At 40.1% G+C, this 14,989-nt stretch overlaps 1 protein-coding gene across 1 annotated transcript in view; it reads left to right on the top strand.

The window, feature by feature from the left end:
• cttnbp2 (cortactin binding protein 2) overlaps positions 1–14,989 on the top strand; it is a 92,356-nt gene that overhangs the window by 64,598 nt on the left and 12,769 nt on the right. Inside the window, exons 6-11 of the mRNA XM_085462675.1 lie at positions 3,994–4,093; positions 6,071–6,221; positions 7,592–7,783; positions 8,500–8,617; positions 9,230–9,520; positions 14,357–14,452. Coding sequence (XP_085318801.1) covers positions 3,994–4,093; positions 6,071–6,221; positions 7,592–7,783; positions 8,500–8,617; positions 9,230–9,520; positions 14,357–14,452 — 948 coding nt within the window. The remainder of the gene's footprint in view (positions 1–3,993; positions 4,094–6,070; positions 6,222–7,591; positions 7,784–8,499; positions 8,618–9,229; positions 9,521–14,356; positions 14,453–14,989) is intronic.

Genomic DNA, 14,989 nt, shown 5'->3' with positions numbered 1-14,989 from the left:
TGACAAAGTGTGTTTGTCGGCTGTCAACCTTTGCTAGTGTTCTGGAAGAATGAGGTTATTTGAGACCTGAATAAAGTGTTTTGGTAGTTGTAGTGCATTTTGAATGTGGAATGAACTGCTTTGCCAAGCTGATGGTCAGTTAGGAGGATTGTGTGAAGTGTTTTGCAAAAGTGACCTAAGTATTGGGAAATGTGTCCTAGCGTCTGTAAAAAACTGTAATAATGGATTGGATTTATATAGCGCTTTTCAAGGCACCCAAAGCGCTTTACAATACCACTATTCATTCACTCTCACATTCACACTCACTTATTCGTTTTATTTCAAAAGATGAAAGGGTTTTAGAAATGACTGCTTTCACATGAAAATAGTGGAACTAGGGCACTTGTCATGGATTGCACAAAGCTCCAAACATGAAATGGAAAAACTCAGCACCATTGTTTACATGCCTTTCCCAGAATCATGACCTGGATGCACCAACCAACACACACGTGCATTTTGCTAGCATTAATCAAACACTATCAATGTTTACATGATGTCATGCTAAGATGAACCTCTCATTCCTTCTGCACAGGGACACTGTGTGTGTGTGTGTGTGTGTGTGTGTGTGTGTGTGTGTGTGTGTGTACTTGAAACTGGCCTCCCAAGGTTTATAGAATGTTGAGTTACTGGCTCATGATTTCTGATATATTTTTATAAACACACATACATTTTGGCATAAAACAGTGCCAATTGGTTGATTTTAGGTAGATATTTGTACATCAGTTACCCCAAACCTGAGCACCGCCCCCCCATTTAAAACAAAATCTATATGGACAAATGCTCTACAAAATGAAAAAGATTTTTGGAGTGAAGTGTCTTTGTAACACAAAACTGTGTCTTTGTAATAAATACACAAGTTTCTTTTTTAAAATTCCAATTCAATAACTGCGAAGGGATTCAGTGATTCATAGAAGTCCTCTCTCATAATTGTTTTGCTTCTTTTTGTCCAGCGATACCATCCATATTACACTACCTACAGTATCCATGGCAACAAGATAAAGTGGCTTCTATGCTCTGAGTTCAGTGTACACTGTGGTTCTCACTCTGAGATGTTATAGTAGGTTTTCTGACATTGTAGTACTTTCTCTGTGTGTGTCAAATTACAATAGAGCTGGACTAAAAAAATCAATGGCAACATGTCTTGTAGAGGCTTGAATCAAAGCTTGTTTCAAATTGTCAATACTTACAGAGGTGGTCAAGACAGAGATACAACAGCCAATCTACAGCCGTGAAACTAACATGGTGTGGGGCTGCATTTCAGGCAGTGGTGTTGGGAATCTTGTAGTGGTGCAACGGATCAAGAATCTCACCGTTCGGATCAGATCAGTTTTAAGTCACGGATCGGATAAATTTTCAGATCAGCAAAAAAAGAAAAAAGACAAAAATTTTACATTTACTTATTTACTTATTGAAATATTTTTTGCCTGTTAAAAGCATTCAATTCAAGACTCATTCCACGCAATTATTTAAAAAAAAAATTATGGTACAATATAGGGCAGTACAGGGCTTTGTATCTACCATTCAATTCAATTAAATTTTATTTATAAAGCGCCAAATCACAACAACAGTCGCCTCAAGGCGCTTTATATTGTAAGGTAGACCCTACAATAATACATACTGCTCATTATGTCGCACTCTGCTGTGATATAATGAGCTGTCACGGTCACGTAGCTTTCCGTTGCCCTGGAGGTCCACCCATTTGTAGTAGTTAGGGCAACAGAAGATGCCTGGGACAGTTCAGCCATAACTTAAAATTTTTCCTGCTCATACATGCTTGGAACGATCTTGCCACTAAAGTGGACGCGAACGAGATATCATAGCGTGGCTAAGCACGTTCATCATAGTTTAAACCCCTTGTTTTGCACAAGGGAATACGGCCTCCCGTCTGCAGCTAAACACCCCAATAGCTTTTGTAATAGCTTTAGGCCGGTCGGACTGGGCAGCAAAGGGCTGCTTAAATACCGCAAACTTCTCTGCTCCTCCACTTGGACCGCTAGTGCTGGCCATACGCTTGACAGACCCACCACGCGCACCATACACATACTTTTTTTCCCTTCTTTTTCGAATCTTCGGATCACGTGCGTGCCGAACCGTGGAGTGGGATCGGTTCGGATTACGAATCATCCGTGATCCGTTGCACCACTAGAATCTTGTTAAATTGGTGGAAATATGAGCCCAGAAAAGTACTGTTAGATTTTAATCTGCAAAGCTATGCCATCTGGAAAGTGTCTGATTGGCTTCATTTTTCAGTAAGAAAAGATCACAAACGCACTGCCAGTGCATAAAAGCATGGGTTGGCTTCCACAGAAGTCTGAACTCACTATTATTAAAGCAGCGTGGGATCATCGAGACAGGGTGGAACAAAAGGCCGTCAACATTAAAAGGAGAGTTTTGGAATGTTCTTGAAGAACCCTAAGACCGATTCCTGAAGGCTGCTTAAAGAATGTATTGGAAAGCTACCTAAGAGAGCTCAGGCTGTGCTAAAGAATAAAGATAGTCATGCCAAATATTGACTTTCAAGCTGGTTAGAATTGTACAAACTCTGGTTTTTCCTTATATACTGTATTTCCATTTGTGTTTGCTTATGTTTCAATACATCATTGCATCTATTTCCTGTTTTCCAACCAAAATATGCTGAAATGTGGAAATTGAAGGATAGTTCAAGACTTGCACAGTTCTTTGTGCTTGTTGTGTGACTGTCCTTGCTAATGACAGCACTGTTTTCACAAACACAGATGGTAACTGATCTCCAAACAGTGAAAGCAGAGCCTCTAGCACCTTCTCTAGTCTACTTGTCTCCCATCACTTTCCTGTCACAAGTTTATCAACAATGCAGATTAGGGCCGTTTGATATAACGATATATATCGGATGACAATATAAAAACGTCTATCGTTTCATTTTACGCTATCGTTTGTTCCGTGGTGTCGCAAAATAAACTGTTTACGGCAATATTTTTTCATCGTTGTGATGGTCACTGTAGTGGCTATATTAATTTCTTAAAGTTCTCTCTTTCTCTTATATTTAATATAACCACACTACAGACGGACAAGCGCCTGTTTTTATGCGTTGTGGTTGGCAACAACGATGGTAACAGCATCGCGTGTCCGCTTGTTTATGTTCCACATAAACCTTTCACAATAAAGCTCAAGATCCTGTTGAGACTTTTCAAAATAAACTGAATCACGTGAAAGAGCAGATTATTATCGGATGAGAATTAAAAAAGAGCCGCCAGGTGCTAAAAAATAAACCTTAGACTCAAACGTTAGAACAGGCTTTTCCCCGCAGCACACCGTGTAATAAATACTCACTAAGAAAACTGCGGCCTTTACAACTTATGTCTAAAAATGTATAGTTTCATGCATCTGTTAAAACACTCGACTCCAGCTACATGACGCACAGCTGGAAACACTTGCCGCAAGTCGAGCTGCCGGAGATTCACAGAATTTACAGAAAATGTTGTGATTTATATCATTATCGGACAATAGAATTCTTATATCGGGTTATGAGATTTTGGTCATATCACACAGCCCTAATGCAGATGTGCAAACAAACAAGCTTGTGGCCTCTTGGCCTGCCCAGCTTGAGTCTGTTAACAGGACACGGACATAACCATCAAATTTAGATTGCGGTAGAACTGGGGCAAGCAGAGGTCCAGACACAGTAGGCAACTGTTGCTATAAGATAATATAGTAATTTAAAGGCTAGTGCATATGGGGCAGAATACTGTTTAAGACTGAGCTCGATAGATTAATTTCACTCTGATTTTATTTGATGATTTATAGACTTTTAGAGAAGTGCTGCTTGCCTTGCTTGCCCTGATGGATCGTATTTGTATTATATGTCATAAATATTTTACAGTCTTTTTGTTAATTCTGTATGCTGTTACAAAACTTGAGTCATGTTTGTGTAGCAGCAGACTACAAAAGATTCATCCATCTTCCTCTCTCTGTCAGATTGTGTGGAGCTGCTGCTGTCTTCGGGATTGCCTGCTGATGTTTCGGATGAGAATGGATTCACACCTTTACACTTTGCTGCTGCCCATGGCCATAGCAGGTGAGCTCATATGGTTTTAAAGCCTTTTAGCCAGAGTGGTCACAATTTTGTCACTTCTAAAAAAACCCAGATATGCATCAGTTTGGTCAATTGTGAAAGGTTTCCCAGCTGAAGTGCTTGTTGTATTTCACCAGCAGTCCAGAAACTAGACTACTCACTGCGATGCACAAAAGAAACAGTTTAGGTCACGTTTTCATTAATGGTCATGCATTTAAATAAAACATGAAACATGCACTGAAATGTTTGTTTTTTCAGCTGCTAATGCATCTCTGGTACAGGTCTTATCAGCTCAACTCTAATCAGATTTTCTCACTTTGATTTGGGTGGATTTTTATTTTCACATACATTTAGAAAAAGGTGGTGGATGTGCGCACAAAGAACACAGCCAGCATTTAATTAGTTTCCATGGTTAGATGGTTGCATTATTTTCTCGTTGGATTATGAAAAGGTTTACTAAAACCCCCAAGAACTCATTGGTTTGACCATGTAACGTAGCCACCGCTGACTGTTGACAGATCATGGTTGGTGAGAAGCAGCAACACCAGCAGTGTGTGTCTGTGTGTGTGTCCATGTGTGTGTGTTTATTTAATTACATTTAAGTATTATTTTCCTTTCTATCTGATTCAGTTGGCTTTCACAAATTAAATTACAAAAAAAGATAATGTAGCTCAGTTGGCACTTTCATGACTAAAACAAGTGTCAAGTCTCAGAAACCGTGAAGTGTGACTTTGTAGTTATCCTGTTTTTGTTTACTGCTATTTTCGGGACTTGAGCTCTCTTTTTTTTTTGTTGTCACACTGGTCCCTGAAGTCAGTTTGTGTGTTGTCAATTGATGACTCATTATGCATACTTTACTGGAAGACAAGCACAGCTGGAGCCTCCCATGTAGGCAGATGCTGCTAACTGTGCTGGGTTCCACTGCCCAGAGCGACGGCAGCTTGTTTGCTCAGTTCTGCAATGACACCAGTTCAAACTGGTCGTTTGGTAGAGCATAGTTTAACTTCTAAGAGTAAGAACTTCAATAATGCCTGAAGGGAATTTTCTAATTAATCAAGTTGAGACTAGCTCTGCTCCTCTTCTGAAACCAACTGAAATAAAGTCAGCTTGACTTGGCAGTACCTGTTCATGTTTGCAACTTTATCTAATTTCTCCTCTTCAAACATTACTAGATCCTTTATTATGAGCTGTGAAAGATGAGTGAAACATCTGCTTCTACACGATCTTCACTGTCAGTTGCGATCACTCGTATTGATTGTGATGTCTTGCCAAGATGAACCCAGTGCTTAGAGCCAGGCTGTGTCAGCCACAGTGGACTGAGCGAGGATGCACAGAGCCAGCTGGGGAATGTGCAGTGCTGTAATATCTGATCACCATGTTATTTATAGAGTAGGATATCCAAAAGGCATCCTTACACCCACACACACACACACACACACACACACACACACACACACACACACACACACACACACACACACACAGAAACACACACACAGCTTGTTTTACAGTGTGAAGTCTTTTTTCCCCCTTGGGTATCATGACTTAGTCCCAGTGTTAGCTGACAGGCTTAGTGTTCCTGAGATGATCTGGACTCCCATCAGTTTTGTAGCAGACTGATGTGTATGATGTCTTCCCATGGCTGTTAACAGGTGGTGTACCATAAGGAGTAACAACTGTAAATGATTAGTAAAGAATAAATGCAACAAAATATCTCGAATAATTACCAGAATTTGTATACATTAATGTAATTTAATCTTTGATTGCTGTCATTTGAAGCACTTTGGTTTTATTTGGCCATAATTTTGACACGTAAATTGATTTAGATACCCATGGGATACCACCATTGTTGTTATATGTCCTTTATATCATTTGTAATGTTTCACTTTTAGTTTAGTCAGCTGAATGAGCTGAATGATAATGACTACTTTCCAAGTTTATTCGCCTCTTGCGTTACTAACATTGCCTAACTCTTTTCAGCTGTGTGGAGGTGCTGTTGACTGCAGGAGCTGCTGTAGACACAGTGGCAGTGGGGGGGCAGACATCACTCTTCCTGGCCTGTGAGGCAGGAAGGCTGGACTGTGCCCAGGTCCTGCTAAGCACTGGAGCTGATCGCTCACTGACTACTGTGGTAAGTATAACTTAAGACTCAATAATGAATTTGTTTGACTTCTACGTAATAGGAAAACCTGGTTTCCTGTGACTTGTATAGATAGCCATGCTCATTTGTCTTAAAAATAATAATAATATCCACCAACTAGATACTGTATCTTTTTTTGTTTACAGATTAAAATTACTTGTAAGTTAGTAGCATGTGTTTCACTGCAGTACAAGTTCACAACAGTTCAGCTCATGTAGATCAAAATAAACGAGCATTCATTTCATTTAAAAGTGTCATTTAGCTATATAGGCTTTTTTTTTAGGTTGTTGGCTCATGGTAATATCTTTTTGTTTTTTTGTTTTGTTTTTTTACATCATCAGTTCCTTACAGATGTTTCAAAGTGATATAAGATGCTTTAACGCTAATGTTTTAAATTGCTTGCCGATGTAACTGATGTTTGGACAATTTTCAGATTTGAAAGTCATAATTTGCATAATAAGTGAGAAGATGTACCGTTCGCATATAATATTGTGTTAAAAGTTCATAAGTGTGTGATTTCACAAAAACCACACTTTGCTACAGTTTTAATCCTCGTTTAATAATTTTGCCCTGAGCGTATATTCTGGATAATACTGCACAGAATGTAATCCTTTCATTAAAACACACACCGCTGTCCCCCTTTCCACATTTTTCCATTTAGTCACTTGTTACTAATGATGTTCACTGTTAAACACTTTGTCCATTTCACATAAAGGATCGCAGCTTTCTCTGGGGGGCTGTTCTCTGCTGAGAGCCCTTTGATGTATGGGCTTTCTGGATTTCCATGGTAACCATAGGAGCCTGCTAGTTACTGTGACAGTGTGTGACGAAGCCCCTATATTTAGTTACCTGCTTTGGTCTTCATTTAGTCTGACTTCCCTGCTGAGCCAGAGAGCTGCCAGAGTCTCTATAGCATATCTAAGCTTTTGAGTGTGGAGGTATTTTTAGCCACAAGAAAATGTTGGCCAGTGTGTTCAGTCAAATGTGATGATTTACATTGAGGCCTGAACTGGGTTAAGAGTACAGCTTGAATGTGTAGTATGTCAGAGCTAATTTTCTTCAAAATCTTTTGTTTCATTGTTTTTTTTAATCCTGTAATTAGAAAATGCCAAAAAAGTCTGAATTGAATTGTCTTTAGGTCTTTTGGGTGTTTGTGGGGTTTTTTTATTCTTGTTAATGCTTCGTATAAACTGAAACCACTAAAACTTAGTTAAACAAAATCACCACCATCTATTATTCTAAGCAGCAGAGTTGATATGCGTGTGTAACACCTTCACTTCACTTGAAAGGTGTCAGGTATCGCTAATAGATTCTGTCAGTTGAACTCCAACACAACACAACTCACCTTTATCTCTCTGCAGGACAACTGCACAGCCTTACATGCTGCTGTGCGCTCGGGACACGCCGACATGCTGCGTCTCCTCCTATACCAACCACCCCAAAGTGACCCCACTGTGACTCCTGCCACCTTGGCACTGCCTTCTGCCCTGCTGAACCAGGCCAACAGTGATGGCTGGACGGCTGCACACATGGCTGCTGCCCTGGGCCTTAAGGTAACAATTGTAAAAATATGTATATGATTATAACGAGTCTGCATGTGGAAGATTCCTGTCAACTCCTCGCATGTTTACAGAGCTTTTCAACCTCCTCCTACTTTTTTTTGGCTTTTTGCATTCATATTCACTCTATAATTCCTCATATGAACCTGCTGATGATAAAGAGGACCTGCTGAAGTTCAAACTGAGCATCAGAATGAGGATGAAAAGTGACTTTGGTGTCAAATGTGAGGATCTGATTATTCAGAAACTGCTGACCTGCTGGAATTTTCCCACATAGCCATGTCTAGGATTTATAGAGAGAGAAAATATCTAGTGAGTTCTTTGCGTGAAAGTGTTAATGCCAGAGATCAGATCAAAAAGTAGCTCAAATAATTGCTCACTACAACCAAAGTATGCAGAAAAGCGTTTCTGAATGCAGAACATGTCAAACCTTGAAGCAGACAAGCTACAGCAGCAGATGACAACACTGGGTACCACTCCCGTCAGCTAAGGACAAGAAATTGAGGAATACAGGCAGCCCAAAACTGAATAATAGATAGACGAGTTTGCATTTCTGCTAGAATATCTGACTAGTATAGCGATAAAGACAAAAAAATAATGTGATCGCATCCCCGTAAAACAAATTCTTAGACTTTCAGTCGGGGTGGAAAGTCTCCGGTATGTTGAGAAAATACATTTTTTTGTTTATTCTTATTGTTTTGTGTGTATAGGAGTGTCTGGAGGTGCTGTGCAGTCACAGCGAACAGGACATTGAGAGGAGGGATAAGTGTAATCGCACTATTCATGACGTGGCAACTGATGACTGCAAAGATCTGCTTGAAAACCTCCGTGAGTAGCTGCCTGTGTTTGCTGTGTGTCTATCTACACACAAAAACTAATCCTGATTTTAATTTGGTTGATCTGGAGGATCATCTCCTTGTGCACCTCTGAACCACATTATACTTATCCAGGAACTAGGTTTTGCAGTTTGGGGCATCATTTTTATTGGTGCAGTTGAGGCAAGATACACAAGCTGGTTGAATCTAAGCTGCCTGCTTACATTCAAACAAAATTAAATGTAGCCAGTTGATGCAGAAAACTTTCATCTGAAGGTAAAACTGAAAGTTAGCTGTAGTCTCCAGGTTATTCCCCCACTGTGCAACTGAAACTGTGAAAACTGCACCCAGTCACCATGGTGTGATGTGTGGGGAAGGAGGTGGAGTACTTTATCTGTTTACTGCTGTGTTGGTTGCTTGAAGGCTTTTTGGGTAAGCCACTGCGTTGCTCATTTTGTGTGCAACATTAAATTAAAAGTATCACACGGAGGTCTTCTTTTCAGCTTGTGTTATTATTGCAAAAATGCGTGTTGTAAATGTGGCTTTAACTCCTTATGTAATTGCACACATCGCTGATGTTCTTCCCACTCTGTGCACATGCTTTTCTTCTCCTTTGTCTTCACAGAATTCTATCGGGTCCAGGTTTATCTCCAGTGTTCAGGAGGAGGGACAGGGTCCATGTGCCCCATTGAGGCCTTAGAAGAGGATGTGGCGAAGGGGCTCCCCGGTACCCACTGGGTGCTGGGCAGAGTGTCGGTTGATCGTTCAACACACTGGGCCCAGCTAAGCGCTGCCCTTAGCCACACCTTCACATCCCACCTCCAGATCCTGTGTGGAGAATCTCAGATGGCCAGAGAAGAGATGCAGCGCCCCCCACTAGGCCTCAGTCCTGCCAGTATCGCCTCCGTCCTCATAGGTGAAGAAACACTCTATCCTGTTCTCTGTATTTCTATCCCTCTGTTGTTCCTTCACTGCTTTGTCTTCCTTGTCCTTCCTTTGCATCTTTGCCTCGTCTTTCTCACCTTCCTAACACACTTAGAATTCTTACATCTGTTTTCTTTCACTCTTTACTCTTTTTTTTCTTTTACCTGCCATATATCCTTTCTTCATCCTTTCATGCACTCCCGTCCTTGTGTACATCCTTTAATCTTCCTTGAACTTGGTGTCACTTGGCTCAGTAATCTTCTCAAAGCAAAAGGAAAGGACAAAGAATAGGACTCATCTGTGTTTTCGTTCTATTGGTGTAAAAGCTGCTACTCTTTCATGTATCTGCTCTATTACAGAGGCTGCATGCCCTTAAATGGGATAAAGAGTGCGATAGGGTTTAGCTTGTTGTGCATCTGTCTCATTTAAGTACAGATTAATGTCGGCAGTGGCTGTCCTTGCAGTGTAAAGGTAACAAACTCCTTGAATTAATACACTAAAACAAATAGAAGCTTCGTTACGGTCATATAAAGTAGTCATTAGCCACTGTATTGCATTATTTTTCTAAAACTGCAAACTTTTGCTTGCATGAAGTCTTTTTTAGCTCTGATTGTAGTAAATTTGCAGTCCGAGCAGTAACACTGCTATCAGTGGGTGTACTTTGGCTACATGCAGGTAAAAAGTCCATATGGAGAACAAACCATTGGCTATCACCTAAAATAATTAGATTTAAAAGCACAACTGGAGAACAAACAATGACTGTCACATCTAACAGGATTTCCTGGTCTGGTTGTTCATTTGGAGATATTTACTGATTACACCTGAAGCTAAAGTTATTCAGTCAGTCAGATCAGCTACATCAGCATGTCAATAAAAACAATTTCCAAGGTTTTGTCATTAGTTCAGTTTCTTACTTTCTTACTAGTTAGTTAGGCTTTGGGTGCTATTTTTATTGGAGGTTGAGCTCAGAGGTTTTGGAAGGATTCTTTACTATTGTGCACTTGAACAAAATGAGAAATTTCTTATCACATCCTTATAAATGCATATTAAATTTGAAAAAAGGAAGGATTGGGTGGCATTGTTTTGATGTGCTCAAGAAAAAAACATTCTGGGTTCAAAATTTCATGCATGCAGTGGAGGCTTTCAGCCTTGGCAGAGATGTCCATCCCCAGACTGCTTGTTTTTTATTGCTACAAACTAGTCCAGAAGAAAAAGTGGACAATTTGTGTAAAAGCATTCTACTGAGTGCTTGTAGTCTGTATAAATGTATCCACAGTAGAATCTTTTATCAGCTTCCTGTATGTTCAGCTGTAGCCATCTGCTGTGAGACTGTATTTGTTTGGCTTGATGCTCAGAGCTTCTCACATGATTTTTTTCTTCTTCTTCTTCTTTGAAATAATGAATATTTAATCTTTTGGGAAATGTGGAGAGTCTATGTGCTGCGCCTATGTTTGTGTCCTTTTTGGTCCTCAAATGTCACCCTATGAAGCCAGTCCTTTCTTGAGCTTGAGGCTTATTCAGGGCTAGAGTTACGTGTGTGCGTTTGTGTGTGCGTGTGTTGCAGTAAAGGTCCCTCTGAATTCCAGACTGATAAAAAGGAAATCGATGTCCTCGGCCAGCAAAGGACTGCTTGTCTCTTTGCTGTAGTCTCTTGTTACACCTCTCTGTCACACATTTACTGTCTCTCGTGCTGTTACTGTCTCTAAAGAGGCTTAGCGACTGCTAGGCTTCTGTGTGTGTTTTGGGGCTGATGATGAAAGAAAGCATGAGCAGAAGAGGGATGCATAATGCATGAAGTTGGGGGGGAAGGGATCGAAGAAAGGGGAGGAAGACGGCAATTTAGGAGAAAATGCCAGTCTTCTGTGTCAACCGGGATCAAACTTAAGACACAGAGACACTTTTTGGTGTCTGACTTTCTATCTGAGAGTCTCCATCCACGTCTCATTTGTTTCAGCACATCGCATACATTTCCCTTTGTGTTTTTGTTGCTCAATGCTGGGCTTTTTAGCGGGGTGTTTACATTGAATACCTTTATGTTGAGCGCCGACTTCTGCAACTATTTACACGTCTCAGTTTTTGTGATTTATTGTTTTATTAGATGAGTGAAATTTAATGACGTTATAAGTTGAGAGTTGCAGAAATATTCTGCACAAGATCAAATTGCTGCATTTGCGGGGAATTCGATTAATATAGCTGATTAAAAAATTAGGGACAGACGCAAATCTGCTCCAAGTAAGGATGTTGGCATTGATGACTTGCTGATACAATGGCATTTACCTGTATCGGTGCTGTTGTGTCACAGCAAAGATGGCGTGATGATAGTATGAAAAACCTTTATTTAACAGTTTATGATTTAACAGTAACATGACATTTAACTGTTGTTTTTGTTTGCCTGGGGCAAAAACAGAATGAATAGCAAACACAAACAGGGAAACTAAATTATTGGTATCTGAATATTTGAATACTAATCGCTTAGCGTTAATCTTTGTTCAAATTTAAAATCAGAAGAAGAAGAAAAAAGACCGCTCCCAGTATTTAAATTGTGAATCTGTTTTTCTTTGTGACATTTTTGAGCTTTTCAGAACACCTAAAAATGGCAGATATGTGTTCCTTTTAGATTCAGATGTATGTGTTGCTTTCCTAATTTCTGTTTTTACTGCAACTAAATATTTTGGGGGTTTGTACTGATGATTATTGCTATTTTTACTAATTAATTGAAAAATGTACAAATAATCATCACTAATCAGGTTAGTATCAGCTACTGCCAGGCTGGACTGGGAGCAGTGTTAGTCCCATGCCTTACATCGTTCATTTGTTGCCTTTGCTGTGGAAACTGTTGCTGCAGTAGTGTGAAAATATTTTTTTAAATATAATTTTAAAAAAGGAAGTTGGATGTCCAGTCAGTGAGAAAACTCTCAACCCTTTTCCGGAACAGTTTGTCTCTGGGTTGAAGTGAAAGTGTAGCTGAGTCTCAGTTTGCAGTACAAATGGAGACTTGTACAAAAGCACAAACTCTAGTCAGCACAGGGCAATTTAGCCCCAACTTCTGGCAGTTTTACTGAACACTGTTCATCGAAGTCATCTGTCATTGGCTCTTTAGGTGAAATGTTAGCCTCACAGCTGCGTTTTAATGTCCCCAAACTTGGTGACTACAGAATAGTATTGCAAAGCCACTACAGTAGTACAATCCTACAAAAGTTGCAGTGCTTTTGTACTACCACAGCTTTACTACTACTAATAATAATAATTTAAAAAAATGTGCCGCACTGTTTTTATATTGAACTTTTTACGTGTTCCACATTCTTTAGTTCACGTTCACTGAATGTTTATTCAGCCGGCAGTGGGACAGCTTTCAGGGCAATTGCATTAAGCTGCTCCTCCCCTGATGTTATGAGAATTGGTTAATACGTATGAAGCAGTGCAGTTACTGGTTTGGTCGGAGACTTCTTCCTGTGTCAGAAGATTTCTTCCTGAAAGGTTTTCTTCTGCAAGTGCTTGCTTGCAGGAAAATGCTGCAAGCATGTTATATGACTTGAGCGCTCACAGTAAGCATAGCTGGGGTATACTTTCATGTAATTTGAACCACAAGATCAGGCAATGAATCAACATAGTCATAAAAATAGATTCTTATTTATGGTAAATGGACTGGTTCTTATATAGTGCTTTTCTACTCTGTCTGAGCACTCAAAGCGCTTTATACACCCAATCACACCCATTCACACAAGCACTTCTAAGCTTAAGTGCTAAGTATCTAACATTCATACACATTCACACTCCGATGGATGCATCGGAGAGCAACATGGGGTCTTGCCCAAGGATATTTAGCATGCAGACTGGAGCAGCCTGGGATCGACCCACCGACCTTCTGGTTAGTGGCTGATCCGCTCTGCCACCTGAGCTACAGCCACCCGTTATGACAACAGGGAACGCAATCAAGAGCCACAGTGTCTTGGAATGAAAAAATAAATTTAAAAAAAGTTTAAAGAACAGGAGCACTCCTGAAAAAAATGTCAGCACACTCACTGGTAAAACATTGCCCCCTGGTGGTGAACATTTTGTTTAAGGTTATTGTGACGCAAACTGGGACGATCGGAGATATTTTGAAATCAATAAAATGATTTTTGTAATTATAATTTTGTTTTCTTTTACATGAATGACATTCACAAAAACATTTGTATTTTATTAAAATACTTAAATTCATGGTTCGTGTCTGGTGGATCAGCTGGCCGTTGCCTCTGATCTTTTGGCTGCGGAGGCTCCATCTAGGGAGGGCATGCGGTTATCATCAGGACATGTGGCCTTGGTTCTTCAGTGCTGATGGGGGGCTGTGGGCGGTCCGGGTCTCCTGGGGGGTGTTGTTATGGCTTCCCACCCTCATTATCAAGTACGTTTCGTGACAAACAGTCACACCCACACACACAGAGAAGATCCTATGTTTGTTTGTGCATCTGTTATTTTTTCAGTATAGCTCTTTGTCTTTTGACTGTTGCCAATGCACCAGTTGGTGACCTGTTATGCTTTATTTGCACTTTCTTTTATTCTCATCGTTTCTCCTGTTTTGCCCATTTTTCTTCTTTCTACTCTTTTCTTCCGTCTCTGGCCTTGTTATATTACACGTATATAAAATTCCCATCTTCTAATACACGTATGCCACAAATAGGCAGAACAGATAAGGACAACTACATAACATGCTGATAAACTACACAATAGGCAGCTTATAATTGTGTATGCAGTCCTTTTGTGTCACCATATGAGTAAACTGTTTGTTTAACAACTGTGTGCTCAGATTGTGTGATTGTAATGGGTCTGGTTTTATTTTTTCTTCCAGGAGATACTGAGTGGTTACCAGGTCAGGAGCTGCCTGTATCCCCCTGGGACCTGGTCAGGAAACCTCTCAGCCAGTGCATCACCATCCGCCTCAAAGGTAACCAAAAAAAAAACGCAACACGAAAAAACCTGGCAATCAGAGTCGGTGCTCATTCAGCAGCTCAGAGCACACACCAGAATCAGAGCTGCCATCACTGGTAACAAATGCCATTTGGTGGATGAAAGGGCCCAACAAATCTGTTTGGATGCATTTGCAGCGTAGGCAGTGTTGTAACAGGCTCTACCTACTGAGCCGCACCACATGAAGGAAAACTCTAGCCAGAACATTTTTCAGAATAATTAGTCTCATGAAACAATACCCATTTTAAATGTAATGTTGAATAAATAAAAGATTATAATTAATCAAATTCACTATTTGAGTGATGCAACACCAGCTCTGTGCTCAGGCCTACATTTAAGTCACGATCCCTACACAGTGAAATACAACTTTCAGCTTATGTTAGCAGGTATTAATGATTTCTTTAAGCTGCTGTTTTTGCAGGGTGGAATGATTGTATAGCAAACATCTTTAAAAACATTCCACCCTGGAAAAGGAACAGTGCGATCTTTAGATCATCATCACCTGAATCTTTTT

The sequence above is a fragment of the Copadichromis virginalis genome, linkage group LG7 (genome assembly GCF_057382275.1).
Source record: "Copadichromis virginalis isolate Kocher_CV1m ecotype Utaka linkage group LG7, C_Virginalis_male_GT1.1, whole genome shotgun sequence".
NCBI classification, from domain to species: Eukaryota; Metazoa; Chordata; class Actinopteri; order Cichliformes; family Cichlidae; genus Copadichromis; species Copadichromis virginalis.
The sequence above is the reverse complement of the archived record's forward strand: the minus strand, read 5'-3'. Positions and strand labels throughout refer to the sequence as shown.